The sequence below is a fragment of the Cynocephalus volans genome, chromosome 13 (assembly GCF_027409185.1).
Source record: "Cynocephalus volans isolate mCynVol1 chromosome 13, mCynVol1.pri, whole genome shotgun sequence".
Classification (NCBI taxonomy): Eukaryota; Metazoa; Chordata; class Mammalia; order Dermoptera; family Cynocephalidae; genus Cynocephalus; species Cynocephalus volans.
This window is the reverse complement of record NC_084472.1, coordinates 110,823,654-110,851,190: the sequence shown is the minus strand read 5'-3', so window position 1 is coordinate 110,851,190 and position 27,537 is coordinate 110,823,654. Positions and strand designations below refer to the sequence as shown.

The 27,537-nt window shown below is 40.6% G+C and overlaps 1 protein-coding gene across 1 annotated transcript in view; it reads right to left on the bottom strand.

Annotated features, from left to right (window-relative positions):
* LOC134361753 (A disintegrin and metallopeptidase domain 3-like) overlaps positions 1-27,537 on the bottom strand; it is an 88,872-nt gene that overhangs the window by 21,663 nt on the left and 39,672 nt on the right. The window contains 3 exon segments of the mRNA XM_063076731.1: positions 1,158-1,244; positions 26,982-27,162; positions 27,433-27,520. Coding sequence (XP_062932801.1) covers positions 1,158-1,244; positions 26,982-27,162; positions 27,433-27,520 — 356 coding nt within the window.

Below are 27,537 nucleotides of genomic sequence, written 5' to 3'. Positions count from 1 at the left end.
TATTAAGTGAAACAAGTCAGGCACAGAAAGAGAAATACCACATGTTCTTACTTATTGGTGGGAGCTAAAAATTAATATATAAATTCACACACACACACACACACACACACACACACACAAAACCGGGGGGGGGGAGAAGATATAACAACCACAATTATTTGAAGTTGATACGACAAGCAAACAGAAAGGACATTGTTGGGGGGGGAGGGAGAAGGGAGGGAGGTCTTGGTGATGGAGAGCAATAATCAGCTACAATGTATATCGACAAAATAAAATTTAAAAAAAATAAAAATAAATAAATAAAATTGAGAAAAGAGATATAAGTATAAGCATAGTGCATAGAGTTATACAGGTTATCATAAACTAAAAAGAATGTAACTTATAAAGGAGAGGCTAGAAAAGAAAGTGGGCATAAGATAAATCCTTCACCTCTAAAAGTAGAATTCAATACTGACATATTTGATGAAAAAGCATAAGTATATTATTCTGTGTTACAGGGAAGTTATAAGAAAAATAAAACCAGAAATGGTAAAGTCTCAAAAAAAAATAGATAAATGTGCAAAGGTAAATGTACAACAATATTAGTTGTACCATTATTTGCAATAATTAAGATAAAATTTAGCATTATTTGAAAAGCCATCAGTGAATGACTTTCCAAAGATAGTATAGAAGGTCCATGCAGGGAAATAAACTAAAAGTGTTTAAGGGTGAAACAGATTTGAATTGATGGGAAACTCTAATACCATAAAAATATTAGATTACATGCAATAAGTATAATATAAACACATTGTTTATCAACATATGTGTACACATATGTTCAATTAAATAAAATGCATATGCATATGTAAATGTATATGTGAAATCTTAATCCATTTTTTAAATTTTATAACTTAATCTCACATAATAATAGCAGATTATGTTTAATATTGCATTTTTGTACAAAGTTGAGAACTTATTAGCTCATGAAGCCGTGGTAATCTGATTGAACACGTAAATCATGTACATATGTACAAATACCTAAGTCTACTTTCATATTTAACTGTGATTTTCTAAATAAGTTTCACATCAAATAATTCTGAACCTTATTATTATCCTGCTAAATGTTATTGAAAAAGGTTAAAATAACTATATGTAAAAAGAAAGCAAATGTTACATACCCCATGCCCTTGGCATTTTACTTTTGAGTCACACAACGTTAGGTTTTTGTGTCCTTCCACAGCCAAGCATTGTTTCTTCTTACAAAACTAAAGTGTTAAAGGAATCAACAACAACAGAAATTTTAAGTGTAAAGTCAAGAGTTGAGGAATCATAGTTAGTAAAAAAAATTATATGCACAGGAGATACACACAACAGATAAATATGGATTTCATGATATCTGCTCATTCCAGTATAAGAACTTAGAGTCGATATCAAAATAGCATGTTATTACTTTATACAATATAAAATGTTACAAATTATATACTATTTTTCCCTTGAGGTAGCAGAGCTATACATTTATTGGTACAAATTGGTAGAAGAAAAAACTAGCCAACTTGGACTAGGACCTCTCTTAGAGCTTTTTATGCAATTTGTATTATATACTCATATAGATGCTGGGAAGAGATATCTTTATCCTCATTTTATATTTGATGAGAATTAAATTTAGAGTTTTAGGTCATAAGTAATCAACAGTATTTTTCAATGCAAGAACTGCTTTACTCACAGATCCCCAAAATCAACGCTAAATACCAGTGTTCTTGTTATTTTTACATTTTCTCCAGCTTTAATGATATCTCTTATCTTTTAAGTCAGCAGTGTGATCTTGAGAAAATTATTAATTCTGCCATACCTCAGTTTATTCAGCTGTGAAGAGATGGTAATTCAGCCCATCTTACAGGTTATGAGGATAAAATAATTTGTTACACATGAAGGAAAAAAAAAAAGCACTGTCTGGCATATATAATTATTTATTTAACCTGATTTACAAAGTGGATTCTATATTTCAAGTTAATATTCCTCTATCTAAATTTTTATTTAATTTGAATATCTTTTGAGGCATCTACTAAGTTGATCTTATGGTGTCTTTCAAGTTACCTGATGGACTATCCTATGTAAAATGAACAGTCTTGGTTAAAGAGATAAACTGAGGCATAAATGTTTAAAGAGTTTATTTGAGCAAACAGCTCTAAACCAGAAGGGTTCATAAGCTCCATGAAAGACGTATCAAGTAGGAGGCTTCTATAAAATGAACACAGAAGAAAAGGAACTAAAATATTTGATTGCTTACATGTATATTATTTCCTTATTTGGGAAAGTCCCTAGTTACATAAGTGTAAGTTAGTTGGCTGCTTCTGATTAGTTGAGCCTAACCTGTTTCTCTTTAAAATAGGCATGAAAAAGAAATAGCTCAAGTTAAGTTTTGCTTATGTTTTCAAATCAAGCAAGGTTAAGGTCACTTATGATGCCTAATTGGCTTTGTCGTCTCAGGAATTTTTCAGGATCAGTCTCATTTTAATTTACTCTGTCACCTTGAAAATTCATTATTATCTGTCACCATGAATAGATAAAGAAGGAGCAAATATCACCATGCTTATTAACTGAAGGCGCTCTGATGAGACCAGCACAAATAGTAAAATGTTGGACCAGCCAGCATTATCTGTCTACAATTAAAAATTAAAAGGGCCGAGCCCGTGGCGCACTTGGTAGAGTGCTGCGCTGGGAGCGCGGCGACGCTCCCGCCGCGGGTACGGATCCTATTTAGGACTGACCAGTGCACTCACTGGCTGAGCGCCGGTCACGAAAGAAATGACAAAAAAAAAAAAAAAAAATTAAAAACAAAATAAAAGAAGTAACAGAAATAAAGTCTATGCTCTATCTATTGATTGATCCATGTATATTCCTATAGGTACAGGTACATACAGATGTCAATGCATTACATTTCATTTTTCACTCAGGACCCACATTTAATGAGAATGAGGTTAAAAAGTCTCTAATTTCTGACTTCTCAGAAATCAACTGAACAATGTGGAATAACAAACGAAAATAAAGTTTATTGTTGATGAATTTTAAAAATAGCCACAGAACAATTCCGATTTGAATCGATAGACTTAACACACACAAAAGCCTCTCTTTTTTTAATAAATGATAGTGAGGATAATAAAAAAAAAAAAAGGCAATTTGAAGATGAGAAGTTGAAGAACTTACAGAAATTTTGAAATAAAATGTAAGGCCATTAGTGGATGAAATGAACGGAGGAAGCAGCCAGGGGGACACAAATGGCAGACAGCATGGCCGACAGCCTGACCCAGCCCAGCAGAGCTGCAGGGGTGGGAACGGGAAGGGCGGCTGACACGTGGCACTGTCTGTCAGTGGAAATCTGTGCACAGAGCCACGGAGGCCGTCAGCTCTCAGCCTCAACTACTCAAGTCTCCCTCTCTTTCAATTACACAACGCAGAGGACACAACACTTTTATCCCCAAAAATAAAGTTTAAAAGAGTATTTTCTCTCCTGAAGCAATTGAATTAACAGTGTCTGCAGAATTTAGGCTTCTAGAGTGGTCTGATAAGCAGTATTCAATTAAACTGCTAGAAGTAGCACGGCCTAAAATCTGCTTTCCAAAATGAAGGCTGTCATTTGATAATCTCCAGTCACATAGAGAAAGCTCCCAGTTAGTTTTCTTTATTAAAAATGATTTGGTAGGAAAAAGTTATGTAATCCCAAAGCTTCTGCTGCATCAACCAGAAAAAGCCAAACAAATTCCTTGGACTGTACTCTAAGGGCATCAGAGATCTCTGAACGAAGTGAGCAGAGCAGCCACTAAAATCCCAAACCGGGGTAACCTTTAAACAGTGAGATCTTGATGACACCCCTCTCCCTTCCTTTTTCAGTCTTTCCTTTCTTCATTCCTACCTTCCTTTTCCCCTTCCTTTTCCTTTGCTTGCTTTCTTTTATTTTCTTGCTGTTTTCTCACCATGAGGACATTAGTCATTGGGCGTGGACTAACCAGCAGGGCACCATTGCTGGGGAAGAGAGTGACCTGTAAAGCTTTTGGTGATCATGTAAGGATGTCGTGACAATGCAGTTGGCTTTCAGATGCTTGGGTGACTTCCCCACAGCCCATTTGCTGAATTTCAGTGTTACATGGATGGGAGAAGCCTAGCTAACCAGAACAGCAATCTCCTGTGGCATGTGCATGTCTCCTTCCCTTTTTGATGTGAAAGTGGTTAAAAGAAAAAAAAAATACAAGATGGCCAACTAGAGAGGTCTGGCACTAGTCTCTTCCCCGTAAAAAGAGACCAAAACAACAGAGAAACTGGTATATTTTGACTGGAACCTGAGCACACATGGTGCAGAGCCCCAGGAGAGTGAGAAGATTCTAAGGCAGCACAGAAGAAGGGAACGGCGCCAGAGAGAGCAGAACAGAGTGTGCAGCCTCAGCCCCACCACAGGGACGGGCCTGAAATCAGGCAAAGAAAATGCAAGCTGGAAAAGACCCCAGCTGTTCCCACAGTCACCACAAATGCTGGCGATGCTCACCTCTGAGGATTCGCCCCAGTCTTTTTGGGACCCACCTCTGAACTCACTCAGTATTCACTTCCCCCAGGCGGGCAGGCAGACCTGCTGAGTGGGAAATCTGCTAAAGCAAAATGGTGCCTGACATTTGCGGCCCGCCCTTCCACAACCTGTGGGAGTTGAACCCAGAAGGGCCCACACAGCCCACAGGAAACTTGTCAGAAGCCCCACCTCCTCCTGTTACCCTCCATGTGCTCACGCAGGTACTGGTAGGGTCATAATGCCAAGCATTTGGAGCATAGACTCCTGTGCCCAGACCCAGCAAGCCCCAGTCCCTTTATTGGGAGGTACTGCCTACATTCTACAGGCACCAGCAGGGTCAGGGTGAAGGTTGCCTGGAGCCTGTGACAGACAGAAAGACATAGAACCCAGATTCTGAACTTAACCAGCACCCTTCCCCAAGGCAGGCCTCTATGTTGCTTCTCAGCTCACCTGCACCTTTGCAGGCTCACACAGGGCTCAACAGCAATTGGGGAGCAGCATTCCCTTCCTACATCATGCCTCCAGAGATCCACTGAGCACTGCATCATTCACACAGGCCTGCTCCAGGCTCAACAGCTGAACCAGTGCCCCTCTTCAGAGCTCCCAGGACCTGTTACCTCAGTTATATCTGCTCCCAGATTGACAGTGGACCAGGCAGGGGCTCTAACACCCCAAGGCAGGCTCTGCAGAGCTGATGGGCTCAGCTGCACCCTTACAGACTTGCAGCAGTCTCGACAGTTGATCAGGAGGCCACCCTCAGTGTTGCAAGGCCTTGAGACAACTGTGAACACCTATTCTCAAACCAACACCTGATTGGGTAACAGCTTCCCTCACTAAGCACCTATCTAGAAAGCCACTGGGCAATGCAGCATCTACACAGCCTTGTTCCAGGCTCAACAGCTGAGCCAGTGGTCCTCTACAGACTTACCAGGAACTGCTACAACAGTATACATCTACCCGCTGACTGACAGCAAATCACCCACTCCAACAAGAAATTTCCAAGGGTCCCTCTGCCTAAGCTACAAAAGCACCCACTAATACTCTAAGATTGAATACAGTTGAAGAAGCTGCACAAAGTCTGCACTACTGCACTCATCCAGATCCAAACTTAAAACGCCCAACCCAACTAATAATATAGAATACATTTACAGGAACGTTTCCCCCTTCAAAAGCCACTCCTAGAATTAAAACAAGTGACTACACCACCAGATGCCCAGATTTCAATGCAGACATATAAGAAGCATGAAAAATAAAAGGAAACATGACTTCCTCAGCAGAACACTACACCTCTCCAATACCAGACCCAATACAACAGGAAATAGATGAATTGCCTGAAGAGGAATCCCAAAGGGCAATACTAAAAAAACTCAAAATGATGGGTGAAAAAACAGATAGAAATAACAATGAAGTCAAAAAGAAATTTGATGATATGTATGAGAAATTCAACAAAGAGATATAAGTAATAATTTTTTAAAATCAAGCAGAAATGGAACTGAAGAATTCACTCGAGGAAATAAAAAATGCAGCTGAGAGCATAAACAGCAGGCTAGAACAAGCAGACGAAAGAATCTCTAAAATGCAAATGCAAGATAGGCTTTGGGGAATTAAAACAGTTGGACCAAAAAAAAAAAAAAGAAAAGAAAAAAGAATTAAAAGACATGAAGAAAACATGCAAAATCTTTCTGATAAACTTAAGCATACAAATATCCATATTACAGGTGTACAAGAAGGGAGAAAGGCAAAGTCACTGAAAGCCTATTTATTGAAATAGTAGCTGAAAACTTCCTAAATATTGGGAGAGAGATGGTCTTACGATCCCAAAAGCTCAAAGATCCAGAAACAGATTCAACCCAAAAAGGACCTCCCTGAGACACATTGTAGTCAAATTGTCAAAAGTCCAAGTCAAAGAAAGAATTCTAAAAACAGCAAGAGAAAATGTCAAATTATCTATCAAGGAATCCCTGATAACATCAGGCTAACAGCAGATTTCTCAACAGAAACCCTACAGACCAGGAGAGAGTGGGATGACATATTCAAAAAGAACATGTCATTTCATATTTTTTTATTATATTTTAGAACACACAGAAAATGAGAAAGAGAAAAAAAATGCATCTTATCACTATAAAAAAAAAACACACCCAACAGCAAAGATAAACAATAAAAGTGAAAGAAAAGAACAAAAGAAATATAGAATAACCATAGAGAAATCAATAAAATAGCAGGAATAAGGCAATATCTTTCAATAACAACTCTGAATATAAGTGGACTAAATTCCACACTTAAAAAATATAGCCTGGCTGAATGGATTTTAAAAACTAGACTTAACTGTATGCTGCCTTCAAGAAACTCACTTCACCAATAGAAACACACATAGACTAATAGTGAAGGGATGGAAAAAGACATTCCATGCAAATGGAAACCAAAAATGAGCAGGAGTTGCCATACTTACATCAGATAAAATAGACTTCAAACCAAGAACTACAAAAAGAGACAAAGAACACCATATAATGATAAAAGGATAAATGCACAAAGAAGATACAACAATTATAAAAATATATGCACCCAACATTGGAGCACCCAGATGTACAAAGCAACAGTTATGGGATCTAAGGGAAGAGATAAACCCCAACAAAGTAACATTTGGGAACTTTAACAAGCTAATCTCAGCATTGGACAGATCATCTAGACAAAGAATCAGCAAAGAAATATTGGGTTTAAATAGCATCTTAGACTAAATGGACTTGACAGTTATGTACAGAACATTTCTTTCAACAACAGAATATGCATTCTTCTCATCAGTATATAGATCATTCCCCAGGATAGATCACATGTTAGGTCACAAAGTAAGTTTCAACAAATTTAGAAAGATTGAAATCATATCAAGTATAATTTCAGACCACAATGGAATAAAATTAAAGATTAACAACAAACACGACTATGGAAAATATACAAATTCATAGAAATTGAACAACATGATCTTGAAGACCAGTGGGTCAAAGAAGAAATAAAGCAGGAAATTTAAAAATTACCTGAAACTAATGAAAACACAAGTACAACTTACCAAAACCTGTGGGATGCTGCAAAAGCAGTACTAAGAGAGAAGTTTATTATAATAAGTGCTTACATCGAAAGAACAGAAAGACTTCAAATAAACAACCCACCACTAAATCTAAAAGAACTAGAAAAACAAGAATGATCGAATCCCAAACATAGGAGACAGAAAGAAATAATTAATATCAGAGCAAAACAAAGTGAAATACAGACCAAAAGAATAATACAAAAAAAAAAAAAAAGTGTTTTTTTCAGAGGATAGACAAAAGACAGAAGCCATTGGCCAGACTAACTGAAAAGAAGAGAGAAGACCCAAATAACAAAAACCAGAAAGGAAAAATGAGACATTGCAACTGATACACAAAATACTAAGAATCATTAGAGACTATTATAAACAACTACATGCCAACAAATTTGAAAACCTGGAGGAAATGGATAAATTTGTGGACACATACAAACTACCAAGACTAAACCAAGAAGAAATAGAAAATATGAACAGACTGATACCAAGCAATGAAATTGATGCAGTAATCAGTAGTCTCCCAACAAAGAAAATCCCTGGCCCATATGCTTCACTGCTGAATTCTAGCATCTTTAAAGAAGAATTAACACCAATCTTTTACAAACTATTTCAAAAAACTGAAACACAGGCCATTCTCCCAAACTCATTTTACAAAACCAGCATCACCCTGATGCCAAAATTTGACAAAGACACAACAGCAAAAGAAAGCTAAGGGCCACTATCCTTGATGAACAAAGATGCAAATATACTCAACAAGATATTAGTAAAGAGAATACAACAGCAGATAAAAAAGATTATACACCATAATTGAGTGGGATTCATCCCAGGTATGCAAGGATGGTTCAACATACACATATCAATAAATGTGATGCACCACATCAACAAAAGCAAGGACAAAAAACATATGCTTATCTCAATAGACACAGAAAAAGCACTTGACAAATTCAGTATCCCTTCATGATAAAGACTCTCAACAAATTAGGTATGGAAGGAAAATATCTCAACACAATAAAAGTCATATATGACAAACCCACCACCAACATCATCCTGAATAGGGTGACAAACCCACCACAAACATCATCCTGAATAGGGAAAACCTGAAAACTTTCCCTTTGAGAACAAGAACAAGATAAGGATTCTAACTCTCACCACTCCTATTCAACATAGTATTGGAAGTATTAGCCAGAAAAACCATGCAAGATAAAGAAATAAAAGGCATCCAAATTGGAAAAGAGGAAGTTGAATTGTCACTGTTCACAGTTGATATGATCCTATATATAGAAAAAACCATAACCCTTACCAAAAAAACTCCTAGACCTGATCAACAAATTTGGTAAAGTTGCAGGATACAAAATAATACACAAAAATCAGCAGTGTTTTCATACTCCAGTAGTGAACTAGCAGAAATAGAAATCAAGAAAGCAAGCCCATTTACAATAGCTACCAATAGACTGAAATACCTAGGAAAAAATTTAACCAAAGTGGTGAAAGATCTCTGCAATGAGAACTACAGAATTCTGCTGAAAGAAACTAAAGAGGACACCAAAAGATGGAAAGACATTCCTCATTCATGGATTGGAAGAATTAACATTGTAAAAATGTCCGTACTACCCAAAGTGATCTATAGATTCAATCCAATCCCCATCAAAATGCAAATGACATTCTTCACAGAAATAGAGAAAAAAATCTTAAAGTTCATGTCCAACAACAAAAGACCCCAAATAGCCAAAGCAATTCAGAGCAAAAATAAATAAATAAAACCAGAAGCATTACACTATCTGACTTCAAACCATGCTACAAAGCTGTAGTAACCAAAACAGTATGGTACTGGCAGAAAAATAGATGCATGGACCAATGGAACAGAATAGATAACACAGAAATCAATCCAGGTACTCCCAGCCAACTGGTCTTTGACAAAGGCACCAAGAATATTAACTTGGGAAGGGACAGCATCTTTAGAAAATGGTGCTAGGAAAAGTGGATGTCCATATGTAGAAGAATATAACTAGACCCTTATATCTTGCCATGTACCAAAATCCACTCAAAATGGATTAAAGACTTAAGTATAAGACCTAAAACTATAAAACTCTTAGAAGAACAAATAGGGGAAACACTTCAGGATGTAAGACTGGGCAAATCTTTATAAATAAAATGCCAAAAGCACAAACCAAAAATGAAAAAATAAACAAATGGGATTATATAAAACTAAAAAGCTTCTGCACAGCAAAGGAAACAATCAACCCAATGAAAAAACAACCTATAGAATGAGAGAAAATATTACAAAGCACACATCTAACAAGGGATTAATATCCACAATTTACAAGGAACTCAAACAACTTCACAGTAAAAAAACCCCAAATAATCTAATTATAATTTGGGCGAAGGAGCTGAATTGACATAAAAATGGCCAACAGGTACATTAAAAAATGCTAAAAAGCTCTAAGCATCAGGGAAATGCAAACCAAAACCATACCAACATATCATCTCACCCCAGTTAGAATGGCTATTACCAGAAAGAGAATAACAAATGCTGACGAGGATGTGGAGAAAAAGGAACTCTTCCGTACTGTTGGTGGGACTGTAAATTAGTGCAGCCATTATGGAAAACAGTATGGAGTTTCCTCAAATGACTACAGATAGAACTGCCATATGATGCAGCAGTCCCATTGCTGGGTATACACCCAAAGGGATGGAAATTATCATATCCAAGGGATACCCACACTCTCATGTTCATTGCATCTCTAGTTACAATGGCCAAGATACGGAACCAACCTAAATGTCCTTCAACAGATGACTTGATAAGAAAAATAACTTGATATATACACTGTGGAATACTACCCAGCCATTAAAAAAGGATGAAATTCTGCCATTTTCAAACTCATAGATGAGTTTGAAGAAAATTATATTAAGTGAAATAAGCCAGGCACAGAAAAAGGAAATACCACATTTCCTCACTCATAAGTGGGAGCTAAGAAAGAAAGAAAGAATGAAAGAAGGAAGGAAGAAAGGAAAGGGAAGAAAGGAAGGAAGGAGAGAGAAAGAAAAATAGGATGGACGGAAGGAAGGAAGGAAGGAAGGAAGGAAGGAAGGAAGGAAGGAAGGAAGGAAGAAATGGAATCACTTGTGTGAAAACCTGATCAAAATAAATAAAGCTGGGAGGTCCTGAAGGGGGGCCCTCATGCACACATGCCTATGATAAGAACTATTACAAATACTCTCCGAAGGGCTCTTATGCACATACGCCTGTAATCAAAACTTTTGCCAAGGACTTTTCCCAAACTGCGGCCTGCTACAAGTCACAGGAACAGCTAGCCTGATGCACAAGAATGCTCGCCTGATGGATTGTCTGCAATAGTGAACTGACATCAACTCCTGTGATAAGCCCTTGTAACCAATGTTCTCTTTGTCTCAAAAGAACTCCCCCAGACTGATAAAATATATGATAGATAACCCAAATGCCTGTTAGTTCACATGACTTGAGTACATCTTTGATTAACTAGCTCTAAATTTGTTGGTAAAATAAAAATAAAGATGTCTTCAGAATTTTCAGCATACAATTTTTTGCCTGGTTTGCTGGTCAGACAGAGTTATGTTTGTTCTGCTAGATGTTTGCTTCAAGGCCATATAACTATAAATCAAGCCTATGAGCAGGACGATCTGTGCAACTGTTTAATAAATAACATTATTTTAATATTTCTGGTTTAATGAATATAAATGTATCTTCTATGTTATCAGCAAAATCCCCCAACATTTAACTTTAAGGTTTTGACTTGAGTGATGAACATCTTTTATTCAAAAACTGTAAAAAATGGGTAGCAGGGAAACAGATTGAAATAATGGCTAGCTTTGTCTAATATCTCAGTTTTCGTGAATAATCAGGCATAATTGTTAAAAATAAATTACGTAAATGTAACAAGATAATATTTTATAAATAGACTTTTTATGTTATTTGAGATCTTAAAGTTATGTTAAATTAAGTAATAGATTTTTATAAAATGTCTGGGTCATTTCTAAATAAGATAAAATACTGAAACATTAATTACTGAACATAGGTTCAAGTGTATTTACATTTGCCTTCTCAAATTTTATAGAAAGACAAAATATACTTGAATAAATATGTCCTGTTTCACACTGAAAGATTTTTCTATGAGAAAGCACATGTTTCTAGAAATAAAATTTATATTCATAAGATTTTGGTATATGACAAACAGTTCAAAATTGCTTACTTCCTCGGTTTCAACTAGAATTTAACGTTACTATGGGTTAAGTATTCTAATTAATATGTTTAATTTTATATGCAAAGTGTACCAAAACAATTAAGATGTGCTTTTGTTAAGAAAAATTACAAGGGTGGCATAAAAATGTGCTTTTATTGTCTAAACCCAGAAATTGTTTAAAGATTACTTCAAAAAGTAAACTTGGGACTTCCGATCAAAATGGCAGAATAGACGGTCCCCAGCATCACCCTCTCCCACAATCAACCAATTTATAACCAGTAAAAGGCAAAGAACTGCCAAACTGGGGCCAGTAGAGCTCAGGTAAGGGGAAGAGAGAACTACGGAGTGCACGAAGGGAGGCGAAGTCATGAGAGAAAGAAAGGACCACTCTGACCATTTTGAGCCCCAACCACTTCAAGGCTGGCCCTGGTCAGCACACAGAGAAAGAACTGGAAAAAGCTGCAGCTGTGCCCTTTGGATGAAACTGCTTGTAGACTGCAAGGGAGAAGAGGGCCTTGGTGGCTCCCAGGCCAGCAAGACCACTAACAGGGTACCCGTAGACCCACATAGGAGTGATGGGCCACAGACAACTGGAAAAAGGAGCCACACAGAGGCTGGTGAGTCACTGCAAGGGACCAGCACATGGCTCATCCCATGGGAAGTATTTGGAGTGCAGGTGGTGGGGAGACGGGCCACCAGGGGGACATTGGGGCAAAGCACAGACAGCTGATCTGCCCTCCAGTCAGCACAGGACCACACAGCAGAGACTAGTCAGGAATATAGAACTGCAGGGGGTGAAGTTTGTTGAAAAGACACAGGCCCAGACCAGAGTTTCTACACAACCCAGGTGAATGGGACCTCAGGAGACTCCGAAGTGCTTACAAAGTCAGCAATTAAAACCTGAGCTGCACAAAAAGCCTTCCCCAGGGAATCAGCAGCAAAGCAGCAATTTAGCTCAACCACAGGGCTCAAGTGCTGGTCCCCACAGGAAGTTCCCCCATTTTAGAAGTAAGCAAAGGACAACAAATTAGTTCCTGTGCAGAATTTCAGTAGTGGGAGCAAAAAATCCAACAGAGAACTGAAAGAAAAAACCCACAGATCAGAGACAAAGTTCTGTTATTAACCAGTAAAGGTCAAACACCACCAAAGAACACTTGTAACACCTAGAATGACCAGAAGCCTCTTAAGCTCCCAATCCAGGGCAGTGGGGGACTGAGGGCCTCAGCTACACGCCACTAAAGTCCACATCCAGCTGAGCCATGACTGAGGTGCTGCTGGAAGCCCCCTGGGCTCCTCTGCTGGAATGAGAGGGTGCCACAGGCCTTGACCGTGTCCCCCTCCTATCTCCTCCCATCCTATCGCCCTCCCCTCTCTCTCCCCCTCCCCCAACTGCTCTGCAACAACATCTTAGAATGTAAAAAATAATGACAACAACACATTAATTAAAAATTAAAAAACAAGGGCCAGCCCCGTGGCTCACTCCAGAGAGTGCGGTGCTGGTAGTGCCAAGGCCGCGGGTTCGGATCCTACATAGGGATGGCTGGTGCGCTCACTGGCTGAGCGCGGTGCAGACCACACCGTGCCGAGGGCTGCAATCCCCTTACCGGTCAGTAAATAAATAAATAAATAAATAAATATAAAAACAAAATAAAATCTGAATATAAAAAAGTAGACTTACAAAATAGAAAAGGCATAAAGAAACAGTAGAAGAGAGAGATGTTAACAAAGTTAAACATGAGTATGTATTTTTGGTAAGGAAAGTAAAAAAGATAAAAATTTTTGTGTAAGAAAAAATCTTGTGTGGTCTCAATGATAAGGAAAAATTAAATATTTTCTTTTTGTAGAATGATTGGTTGTGAAAAAAGAAGAAAATATAGAAAAAACTAAAGGCTTAAGCAAGTCATAAAATATTTGAGCAAGTCATAAAAGGTCTGAGGAAGTTGTGAAATGTTTACGAAACATGAATATTATGAAAGCAATTTTGTGTGTCATCAAGTTGACTAAAATTAGAACAAAATTTCTTAAAAGTTTTTCCAAAGATTGAGCTCTGATGTGAAAACTCTCCTGATGTGGACCTAAAATTTGGGAAACGCTCCCTCCTGAAGCCCGAACTGGACAACTCGATGTAAGTTTCAAGAGACAGGCCTGTGCCTGACGTGTGGGCCACTCAGAGTGCACCAGAATGCCTGATGCCATAACCAAGGACATTCAAATTACAAACCAGAATGAAAAGTCGCCAAATTTTTGCTGTGGACAGCCTTTCCCAGTATGTCAGAACAAGATTCCCGTCATAAGGAGACCTTTACCCCTCTTAATGTTTTCTTGATAATGGTGAAGTTAAAATTTCACCATCAGTAACTTCTGTGGGTAATTTGACAAGACGTTGGATCCATCGAGCCAAACCTAGATCTTTACATGATGCAGCAGGTAACTTTAGCAGGATTCCGAATGCACCTGCTGCTCATTCTCTGCTTGAACTCAACCCATTCATGGGATACTAGATGATAAAATCGCTCTAGGTTATCTATTGGTTAAATGAGATATCTGTGCCATTGCTAATACTGCATGCTCTATCTGGTTAAAATCCCCTGGGGAAATTAAGACTTAATTTTACAAAATAAGAAAACAGGTCATACGGCTACAGCAAGTATCACCTAGTTTCCCATGGTCTTGATTCAGAACCAAATTGTACTTATTAAATGTTTGTTGGTTTGGTTTTGTGTTATTTCCTTTAAACTGCGTGTACCTGTTGCCTGTCAAAATTCTGCAGAAGTACACCTCTAACAAAATAATGCTGGCGCAGTTCTCTGAGATGATAGTCAATGCCTACAGATCAGATGCACTTCAGGTGTACTTACCCCGACAGCTTCTCTTTCCAAATCTCCTTGCTCAAGTGTAGCTAAAAGGATTTCAACACTTATTTTTAGTCACTGCTCACTTTCCTCCAACATGGAACCAGACCAACAACCAGAACAAGTCCATCTGGCTCCATGAAACCATCAATAAAACTACAGGAAGGTTGATCAGTGACGCTTTTGGGGAAAGAGCTTGATGAAAAGGGGAAAGCGGGAAAGTTGTCAGAATCAAAGTGAAACCGCTGGTGTCAGATTCTAACAAAGAATAAAGACGGCACGTTGTGAAGGAGGGACCTCGTGATTCTCTCGCTCTTGAGCCCGGCATTCACTCGTAGATTTTGATAATTGTATTTTTCAGTCCTAAATTTTCCGGTTGGTTCCTCTTTATATTTTCTATTTATCTCCTGAAACTTTCTATTGCTCCATTAATTTCAAGCCTGTCTGCAATTGCTCAGTGGAACATATTAACGATGACTGCTTTAGATTCTTTAAAGGATAATTCTGACGTCGGTGCCATCTTGGTGTTGGTTTTTGTGAATTGTCTTTTCTCATTCAAGTTGAGATTTTTCTAGTTCTCGGTATAAAGAGTGACTTTTGCTTGAAATCTAGACATTTGGGGTATTATGTTATGAGAATCAGAATCTCATTAAACCTTCTGTTTTAACATTCCTCCTCTATTAAAACTCTGGGGGAAAGAAAAGGGACACTCCCTCATTCTGGCCAGGCATGGCTGGAAGTACAGGTGCCATTTACCCCTGGGGTGGGAGGGGCTCTAGAATCCTGCTAGGGTCAGGGGAGCACAGGCTCACCACTGTCTCTGCTTGCAGCACGCTGCAGAATGGAACTTGGGGCACATTTTTTTCTGTATAATTTGGCTGAAGCAGAGCAGTAATAATTTTAAAATGTACACACGTCTTGCTAGACTGCTCCTTTGGCTAGCGAAGGCAGGCCTTCTTTGAGGACTTCTTTTTGTCTGTGACACTTAGCTTTTCTGAATTGCTGACTGCTCTGGAACTCAATTTGGAACAAATGAAGCAACAAAAGAGAGAGAGAGAGAGAGGGAAAGAGGGAGAGACCTTGGGTTCCAAGATCCCTAGCTAATCTGCCCTTTTCTCTCCACCGTCAGAGTCCTCTTATGTTTCTATGTAATGTTTAGGATTTTTAGATGTACATAGTAAAAGAAATAGGAAAAAATATGCCTAGTCCATCTTTCTGGAACCTTAATTCTCCATCCAGTGGCTTTTATCATAAAATAAAATATTTATCAATATTTTCCTCATAACTCATTTTGTGCCTTACTTTAAAAAATCTTTGAGTGTAAGTAACACACACTTCACCAAGTTTTTAAACGTAGTCTTTATTATTAAAATACTTTGATCTAAACTTCTTCAGAAATAATATTTTCTATTTTAGTCTATAGGTTAATTTAGCACTGTGCCAATACTGCATTGTCTTAATTACTTTGATTTTACAATAATTCTTGACATTTAGTAAATTTTCTGCTTGCATTTTCTTCTTTGAAATTGCATTGGCTATTTTGCATTTTTAGCTATTTGCATTTTCATATAAACTTTTAAATCAGTTTGTCAGCAGTCTTCCCCATCAAAAAATTTAAAAACCTGCTTAGATATATTCTTATATATTCTCATGACATCATATTTACAATTAATTTTGAAAACATGACATCTTAGCAATAGTGAATCTTCTAATATATGAGTATGGTTTATTTCTCCATTTACATAAGTCTTCTTTGATTCTCTGATGCCTTGTAGTTGTCAGTGTAAAAGACATCTTGAATATTTTTTATTAGATCTTTCCAGGTCTTAAATGCTTTCAGATGCTATTGATGCCACAATACTTGATGCTAGGGCTTCTCCTAAAACACTTTACTTTTTACCTATCATAAATCTATAATGATTAAGACATAAAGCCAAAGATTTGCTACAGTCTTGGGCTACAGAGGTCCAGCAAGACACCTGAGGCCAAACACATGATCTATGCTCTGGCAGAAATTGCATCCCGTTGAAGTTTCATGTATCAGTGCACTCTAAAAAGTAGAAATGCACATTTTGCAGGTTTTTCTCTGATTTTTCACTTACCATAACATTACAAATATATTTCCATGTCATTAAAAATTATTTTCATGTGTCATTTTAGAAGAAATTTTATATTCTATTTTGGATATACTGTAATTTATCTCAGCAACCTAAAATTAGCATCTATTGTGTCTTGGTTTTTTTCTCATTATAACTTAAATCATAATTCCTCTATGCCAATGCATATTTCTTAATATCTGAAAATTTAACAATATTGTATTAGAAATGGATGAAAAGCTACGATAATATATTTAATTCCTTACACATCTCTACATCACTTTCTGGAAAGGATATGCTAATTTATACTTATTTCATGATAATAAGATATATTAGGTCGTATGAGAACCCTTTTTCAGCCGTGCCCCATCATGGCACTGGCTACCCTTCTCTTCCACCTTTCTCCTTCCCACCGGCTCCACAATACCTTCCCACCGGCGTGAATCGCGCGCCAATCAGCACAGGCTCCCTGCTCCTGGCCCCTTAGCAACATAATCCATCCAATCCCCAAACACCCTGTGTCCCCTGTAAACCTATCAACTCTCTTCTAAACCTATAAAAAGATGTACTCGCTAAATAAAATCGGAACTTATCTGGCGAGCTGCCTTGTGTTTGTGCCTCATCCTTTCATTGGTGCCGAAACCCAGGAGGTGGGATCATCCACTGTGGGCCCCGTCTCCGTCTCAACCAAGGCGACTCACCCTCGTCCACCTTTTTGGGCACTGGCTCTTCGCACTCACCACCACTTCCACCCTTAGGTAAGTCTCCCTTATAAGGCTGCCACCCTCCTCTGGGCTACAGCGGAGCAGTTATCAACCAACTAGACTCCGACACCCTTAAGAGGTGTAAAGTTACACCCCATTAAGACCTTTAGGGTCATGGCGGACCCTCCGACTATCCACTCCCTTCTCTCCAGGAGCCTTTACGCATGAGGGTTCAGGGTGGAGGCTCCTTTCTGCTTCTCTCTCTCTCTCTCTCTCTGGACGCTAAAACGGGTTCCAAAAATCCTAGTACTGGGTTCCTTGTAGCCTCCGGCACTGTGCCTCCTGGGAGCTTGAAGTGTGGGTGATGACCCTCACTCTCCTCCTAATCCGGTTCCTATAGAACCTCCGTGGCTCACAAACTCCTCGGAGGATGCCTCCTGGATTTTGCTGACCCACTTCTGGCCCAGGGATTCATTTCCTCGTTTTCTCTTTTTCTCTTCCTCTTGATTTCCTTATCTCTGTCCACTTCACAATGGGAGCCTCCTCATCCCTTCTGGAAACCTCGCCCCTCAAATGCTTACTCAGAAACCTTACTGTACTCTCCCTTACACCAGATACTAAGCCAAAGCTCTTGATCAGATTTTGCACTCAAGATGGGCCCCAATACCCCCTGGACAACCAAAACCATTGGCCTTTTGAGAGATCCCTAGACCCAGACCTCCTTCGTGACCTTTTTAACTACTGCTAGTGCCTCAAAAAGTGGAAGGAGATCCCCTATGTGGAGGCCTTTCGCCTCCTCAGACAAAATCCTCATCTTTGTTCTTCCTGCTCTCCCTCCCAAGTCCTCCTGGCCTGTAAGTCTCCACCCCTTCTTGACCCTCCTACTTTCAATACCGCCCGCCTCCCTCTGCTCCCACTTCCCCCTCCGCCTCAGTTTCCCCCCCACCATCTTCCATTTCAGCTTCCCCTTCCACTCCAATTCCACAGCTGCCCCCCGTTTCCCCTCCTCCCGCAAAACCTTTTAGTCTTCCACGGACTAGATCACAGGGGCTCCCTCTGGTCCCTCCCACTATTGCACCGCTTCGAGAGGTGGCTGGCCCAGAAGGGGTAATCAGAGTTCATGTACCTTTTTCCATCTCCAATCTCACACAATTAGAGAAGAAATTGGGCTCCTTGATCACTGACCCCACCACCTATGTTAGGGAGTTTCAGTGGATCCTGCAGGCTTACAGTCTCACACACAATGACATATACATGTTGATAGCTAACACTCTCCTTCCTGAGGAGCGAAGGCGTGTATGGGAATTGGCCTGAGCCCATGCAGACGAAACACACAGGACTAATCCTAACCACACTACAGGTCCCAATGCAGTTCCAGAACAGGATCCCCAATGGGATTATAACACCCCTATTGGCATAAATCCCCGTGATGTTTTTGCTTCCTGCCTTGTAGCCGGCCTCAAACGGGCTGCTCGAAAAGTTGTAAATTTCCAAAAGGTGTAGGAAGTAATACAAAAAAGGGAAGAAACCCCTTCTGAATTTTTAGACAGGTTAACCAAGGCCCTTCAACAATATGCCAATCTAGACCCAGAAACCCCAGATGGTGGTCATGTTTTATGACCTATTTCCTAGCCCAGAGCTACCCCAACATTAGGGCTAAATGTAAAAAGCTGGAGCAGGGGCCCACTACTCCTCAGACTGAAATTCTTATGGTGGCCTTTAAGGTTTTTCATAATAGAGAGGAGGAAAAGGAACACCGCAAGCAGAGAGCTGATCAGGCAAATTTTCAGATGCTTGCACAAATAATCCAAGGACAGCTGCAACCCAGGTGCCCACAAACCCATACGCTGCCCCCTGGAACCTGCTTTAAATGCAGAAAAGAGGGACATTGGGCAAAAGCCTGCCCCTCTCCTTGGCGTCCAACCACTCCCTGTCCCAAATGCCACAAAAGGGGCCATTGGGGATCCGATTGCCCTGCCACCCGAAGGGGAGAGGGGCCAATCACCCCACAATCTATGCCCGACCTGTTGGGACTAGCAGGAGAAGATTGATGGGGCCCTGGGTCTCTGTTCCCGACCATGACCATCACAACACAGGAATCCAGGGTGCGGCTTGTGGTGGATGGGCACCCCATTTCCTTCCTCTTAGACACCGGAGCCACTTTTTTGGTCCTGAGGGAGTTCTGGGGCCCAACTACACCTTCCACCTCTCCTATTGTCGGGGTGGGAGGTAAACAGATTTTCCTTCATAAAACCCCCCTATTAACATGCACAATGCAAGATGTTTCCGCACCCTTCTCACACTCCTTCCTTGTCATGCTCCAATGTCCCATCCCTCTACTGGGAAGAGATATTCTCTCCCTTCTCAGGGTTACGACCAGTATCACCTCCCATGCCTCGCCTACCGCACAGTTTTTATAGCACTCCTGGCCGACGACTCGGACTCATGGCCTCCTTTCCCAACATTAACTGAGCCTGTCAACACAGTTGTCTGGGACACGTCAAGCCCCTCCACTGCAAAGTGTTCTCCAATACACATTAGGCTTAAGGACCCCACTCAGTTTATGTGCCAGGCCCAGTATCCCCTGACCACCACAGCCCTTCTTGGCCTTTGCCCCATCATTCAGGATTTACAAAAAAAAGGGCCATCTCTGGCCCACTCACTAGCCTTTCAACACCCCTATACTAGCTGTAAAAAAACTTAACGGGACCTATCGCTTGGTGCAGGATTTGTGCCTCATTAACTCCTCAGTCATCCCTATCCATCCCTAGTGCCCAGTGTCTACACCCTCTTTTCTAACATCCCAGCCACCACAACCCATTTTTCGGCTTTGGATTTAAAGGATGCTTTCTTCTCTACACCTCTAGCGCCAAGCTCTCAAGATATTTTTGCTTTCACTTGGACTGATCCTCACACCTGACACTCCTGACAATTTACCTGGACTGTTCTCCCACAGGGATTTCGGGACAGTCCCCACATCTTTGGCCAGATTTTAGCCCAAGATCTCATTGATATTTATGCCAACCACCCCGATTCCATGCTTCTTCAGTATGTAGGTGACCTTCTCTTGTGCAGCCCCTCGTGGGAGCAATCTCAAACAGATACCGCTCACCTATTAAATCACTTAGCTAATAAAGGATATCGGGTCTCCCCACATAAAGCCCAAATTTCCCAGTCAACGGTAACCTACCTCTGCTTTCTCCTTTCCCCAGGGAAAAAGTCAATTACGCTTAACAGAAAACAATTTCTCATGGACCTTCCCATTCCCCAAACAAAGGCTGAAATATTGTCATTTTGGGGATTAGCTGGATACTTCAGAGCCTGGGTCCCAAATTATTCCCTCCTGGCCAGACCTCTGTATCACCTAACTAAGGGTCCCCCTGATGAACCCCTACTCTCCTCCCCCCGCCATCCCTTTTTAAAATTGCGACAGACCCTTGTCCAGGTGCCGGCACTTCATCTCCCTGATCTCTCTAAACCTTTCCTCTTGTACGTCCATGAGAAGGACAGACAGGCACTTGGGGTGTTGGGACAAAATTATGGACCCACCTTTGCTCCCGTAGCATACCTTTCTAAGCAGGTAGATGCCACCGTCCGTGGATGGGCACCCTGCACAAGGGCCCTAGTCCAGTCAGGACTCTGCCCATTATGCAGGATATGCCGGAACCTCTCTCACCGAAATCATAGAAGCCAAACCCCTACCCCCAGGCACTACCAACCAACAGGCTGAGCTCATAGCAGTTACAAGAGCCTGTATTTTAGCCCAAGGTTAATCCTTCACACTTTACACTGACTCCAAATATGTTTTCCACATCCCGTTCTCCCATGCTGCTGTGTGGAGAGAACGGGGCCTACTCACCACAAAAGGAAACTCAATCACTAATTCATCCCTTATCACCAAACTTATAGAGGCCTCTCGTCTGCCCGTCCGGCTAGGGGTAGTTCACTGCAAGTCTCATCAGAAAGACAACTCCCTTGTCACACAGGGCAATTCCAGGGCCGACGCGGCTGCACGAACAGCGGCCATGAGTCCCGAACATAAACCTGCTCACCTTTCAGCCGCCCTCACTGACATACCCCCCGCGGACAACACGGCCCTGCTCCAGCTTCTACATGCTCTCTTCCACACTAGCCCCCAAACTTTAACAATCTTTTTACAAACTTTCTTTACGCTCACCCCTTTAGATAAAGCCCTCCTACAGGAAATTTCCCTTACTTGTAAACTCTGCCAGGGCTCTAACCCCAACACTCCTTTAAAACCTAGACCTTTCCCCTCCCACCAGGCCAGAGGTCACACACCTGCCGCTGACTGGCAGGTGGATGTCACTAACATGCCTCCTGTATGACGCACCAGATATCTCCTAGTGTTTGTAGATACCTTCTCTGGATGGGTGGAGGCCTTCCCCACATCTAATAAAAGGGCTATTACAGTGGCGTCCATCCTTCTCTCTCAGATTATCCCTAGGTTTGGAATGCCCACTTCATTACAGTCAGACAATGGTCCTGAGTTTATCTCTCAGATTACCCAGAAAGTTTCCCAAGCTCTCTCTTTTCAGTGGCACTTACACTGTCCCTATCGTCCCCAGGCTTCCGGAAAGGTAGAGAGATCCAACAGAACTCTTAAAAATATTTTAACAAAATTATCCTTAGAACTACACCTGTGCTGGGTTCAGCTACTCCTGTTGGCCTTACTCAGGATAAGGGCTCTTCCAAAAAACCCTCTCTGTTGTCTCCTTTTGAAATAATGTACGGGCGTCCCCTCTTACCTCCAGGGCTCACTCCCTCACAGGGTCCAATACCACCAGACCTCAGTTTACCTCTCCTTTTCCATCTCCGCTCTGAACTTTGGAAATTTCAAGATTGGCTTCTTCCTGACCCTGCTTCCTCTCAAAACTTCTTGCCTCTCCACCCTGGACAACTAGTATATTACAACTCCCTGGAAGGAAAAGGACCTCTCACGCCCAAGTGGGAGGCCCCCCACCCAGTTGTTCTTTGCACCCCTACAGTCGCCAAACTCTCTTTACCTGGTAACCGTTCTACTCCCTGGATTCGCATTTCTAGATTCCCCACCGGCGTCCAGGATGTCTCAGAAGAGTCCTGAGGCTCCCCTTACTCCTTCTCCCTCTTATTCTTGTACTCCGGACCCATCTAATCCCCTGAAATTGCGATTTTCCCGCATTCCTGCCCCTCCTCTCCTCAACCACAAGGATGCTCCCTTTTAGTAATTGTAACACTTTTAACATCCTCGTCCTCTTTCTCTTTATACTTCCTCAAAGTTCCTCTTCTTCTCTGTCTTATGTATGGAGATTTAAGGTGAGAGAGTCACACACACACACAACAAACACCAAAGTCACCCATTTGGCCGCTACTGTGGACTGCTCTATCAAAGGTTGCTCCGAGGCTGTCACTATCACTCTTTCCAATTCCAAGTTAGTTAAACAAGCCAACTGCCCTTACCTTTGCTTCCTCTTTGATCAGACCCGCGATTACTGCCGCTGGTGGCCTGACACCTATGGCGGCTGTCCATATTGGTCATGTAAGATCCACGGGGGGTTAGGGTATATGAGACAGCCTACTGGTAGGAGACTTTTTCAGTGTGATGGTGAACGACAGTGTTCTTTAACCATCCAGGACCCATGGGAGAGCCGATGGGCTACCAGGGTCCTTGCTTCTGTTTACTGTAATGGCTATGCTTCACACCCCTGTGAGACTTTTGAAATATCCCTTGAGTATGTTCCTCTTCACGACCCTATATCTCTTGTCTCTACAGACATAAAACATCATGAACAGAACATCATATCCTCTTTAGAAAATGCCCCTTCCCTTCATGCCCCGTGCTCCCCTATACATACGTGGTTACAGATCATCTCTGATACCCTGTACTTTTTAAACCAGACTGTTCCATCCATTTCCCCTGGAAATTGCTTTTTGTGCACCTCCTTGGCTTGCCCCCTGCTTGCCGCTGTCCCAGTCAACAACACCGACTCCCTCCTTTGTCCAAACCCTTCCCAGGCCCCACTGCCCTCTTCACCCCTACCCAATGTTCCTTTGTGGGAGCCTGAGGATGGCAACCACACCCTCCTCCCTAGAACATGCCTTTGTGGCCCCACTATTTCCAAATCTTTCAATGACCCCTTTTGCCAATACAGTCTGAACCTCACAAATACCACTCATGCATCTCCTGGAACCTTTCTTTGGTGCAATGGAACCCTTATCACCACTTTCCTCCCCAACATAACTTCTCCTTGCCTTCTCGTAACTGTTGTTCCCCAGCTCACCCTATACACCAGCTCAGAAATGTTTCACCTTCTTAATCCCCCAGACCGACAGAAAAGAGCAGCTTTCCTCCCTATCTTGGTTGGTATGTCTTTAACCATTTCCGTCGCCAGTGCCGGCCTCTCGGGAGGAGCCCTGGGCCACTCTCTGTGGGCTGTCGAAGATATTAAATCCAAGTTAGAAAGGGCCCTCACATCCACGGCAGAATCTCTAACCTCCCTACAAAAACAAATAACTTCTTTGGCCCAAGTGACTCTCCAGAACAGGAGAGCCCTTGATCTGCCCACAGCGGAAAAAGGTGGCACCTGCCTCTTCCTAAGAGAAGAATGTTGTTATTATATTAACGAATCGGGTGTGGTAGAAAATAACATCATTAAACTCACTGAACTAGCTACCAGCCTGCGTGCCCCACCCGGCTCCAGCCCATTCTCCTCTCTAATGTCCAACCCTCTCCTAACCTGGGTTTGGCCCATCCTCGGCCCCCTCTCTGTAATCCTTCTGGTATGCCTTTTTTTTTACCTTGTATACTCAAGTTTTTACAAACCCAAGTGGGCAAAATTTCTAACCAGACTTTTAACCAGCTTTTACTTAGAAACTACCAACTCCTAGCTACTGATGAACCCTCCGCCTCTTCTCAGAAACTCCTCCCCACATGCTGATGAAACCTACAGGATGCGATGGGTTGCCTTCCTAGATGCCTTTTCCTCCACCCCCTGGCTACTACACCCGGTTTTTACACATCAGGAGTGGACTCAACAGATTATTGACTTATGGCTGCAGGGAACTTTCATCCATTTCACCCCCCAGGAGGTTCTTTTATATTCCACCATATTATGGGGTCTCCTGACCATATTCCTCCCTGACACTCCAACCCCTTCCCAAACGACGCCCCCTACCAGCAGGAAGTAGCCAGAGAGAAAAAGGACGTCGCCCCTATTCTAACAAAAAGGGAGGTATATTAGGTCGTATGAGAACCCTTTTGGCCGCACCCCATCATGGCGCTGGCTACCCTTCTCTTCCACCTTTTTCCTTCCCGCCGGCTCCACAATACCTTCCCGCCAGCACGAATCGCGTGCCAATCAGTGCAGGCTCCCTGCTCCTGGCCCCTTAGCAACATAATCCATCCAATCCCCAAACACCTCGTGTCCCCTGTAAACCTATCAACTCTCTTCTAACCCTATAAAACAGATGTACTCACTAAATAAAATCAGAACTTCTCCGGTGATCTGCCTTGCAGTTTATGCCTCATCCTTTCAAGATATACTTCTCTACATCAAATATTATTTTCAAGGCCCAACTTACATGACAAAATCAATACCTGGTTATTTATTTACTTTGCATCTATTTAATCACAAGTTGGGTGGAAAGTTTTTATATTTCCCAGTCATGTGCCTGGTTTCATAAGATTTTTTTTTTTTGCATTGATATATTGTGTGTATAGTGGGATATTTTCTCTGACATTAACCGATTCTCTGACACCAAGTGGGTGTCAAGCAAATCAATTCAGTTCTGACACTTCTTATCTACCTAGAGTTAGCATCAGATCCCACAAACTAAAGGGCTCAGTTCCTCAAGACTTCCCCCACTTCAGATACCTATCACAAGTCCCAGGTAACCTGTACTTCTGACAAACTGGATATAAATTGGAGGTTCCCATAACCCTGTCCTCAGGGTAGTAATTTGTTAAAATGGAGCACAGAGCTTAGGAAAACACTTTACTTACATAGACCAGTTTGCTGTAAAGAATACAACTCAGGAACAGCCAGATAGTCAAGGTGCACAGGGCAAGGTGCTGAGAAGAGCATGTCTGTGCTCTCTCTGGGCGTGCCACCCTGCCAGCAAGTCGACATTTTCCCTAACCCAGAAGATCTTTGAATCTCATTCTTCTAGAGTTTTTACAGAACTCCGGTCCCACCTCTCTCCTTCCAAGAAGTCAGTGGGTAGGGCTGAAATTTCCATCCTTCTGATCACTTGGTCCTTGTGGTAACCAGCCCTGCCCTGAGGCTCTCTAGGAGTCCCATCGTGTCACCACATTGGCATAAACTAAAGCATGATGGAAATAAGCAAAAACTCAGCTGTGATTGTAAGGAGCTTATTATGAATAACAAAGGACACTCCTATCACTCAGGAAAATTTAAGGGTTTTGCTAGGAGCTGTGTTCCAGAAACCAAGGACAAAGACCAAATATATTTTTGTATTATACCATATACACATATACACAACACATTAGTGATAATTAATTAATGATAAAATGAGCTGATATATTTATGTATTTACACTGCCATATTTATAGTAAATATTTTTTCAGTTTGTTTCAAATGGTGTTTGAAGGGACAACATATTACTTCATAATGTTTCAGCACCAATATGTCCCTTTGTGATTATTTCACAATTTTATGTGAGAATATCTTTTCCCATTCTGAGATCAATTTACCATTCACTTGCATTTTTCTCTTATCTTTTATTTTTATAAAGATTTTATCTATATGTAAATTGTTTTTACTAAAATGGGTGAAAGTCATATCTTTTTTTTTCATTAGTCAACTAATTTTTCAATGTTACTAGTTTGAAAATCCCTTATTAGGTTTCGCAATATTTTTAAGAAAAAAAAAAAAAGCTTAAACTTTACATTTTATTATCATGTCTTTTGAGAGGACCAAATATTTAATGAGATTATGCTTTTGGAGGAAGTATTAGGGGAACAGGTTAATGAACAGTTAAATATTTTACTTTATTTATAACCAAATTAATTTTCTTTGTCAATTACTGAAAGACTAAATACTTGGCTTTTTGTTCTTATATTTTTCTTTAACATGCTTATTTATTCAGGTTGTTCTGACATTTTTGGTGTATTATTTGATGACTTTGTGTCCTTGTTTTACACAAATTATTGCAGACCTGATCTAAGGAGTCTTAGATTCTCAAGTGCGAGAAAACAAATTTAAATATCTACAGCAAAATTTGTAATAAAGTCATTGATAGTGAAACAAAAGGTCCTTTGACCAACAGAAATCCTGAACTTTGCATTTTAAGATCATGATATAGTAACCAAAATTTGAAACACTAATTAAAAATTAAAAATTTAAGGTCTCTTTCTATCTCTCTCTCTACTTGTCTCTCTCTTTTACATACACATACACACACGCACACACACACGCACACACTCATACTCAAGACACTCACATACAAATACATCATATATATAGTATCAAATAAAAATTGTGTTTACCTTTCCTTTACCACACATAGTACCATCATTTGTATAGGTAATATCCTTTTTCGAAGTATTTCTTAAATGTGCAGACACACAAACTTGACCTCCCATGAAAGTATATTGTAAATCATAATTTACAATTGGTATTAACACTGAATGTGTCCAGTGACAAACAATCTTCCCACAAAGAATATGCCTGGCAATATAAGGCAGAAAAATTAATCATTTGTCACTTAGGTACAAAACATATTAGGTAAATAACAATTCAAAATATGAAAATAATTTAAAATATTACTCAGATTACAACACCAAAGCTATTCAGAACATATCCCATCTTATGAAGTGCAACATATAAACTCATCTCTATACACTAGGTTTATCGCTCATTTTGTATTAAGTGACTCTGTACTACACACACAACACATCTACATGCATTTGGAAAATGTATAATTCTTTAAATACATACCTAAAATCACAACGTTGATTACAGTTTCCAAATTTGTCATTTAGAAAATTTATTTCTTGTCCACACAGATAAGAAGAAACCTTAGCAACTGAAAACATAAATTAA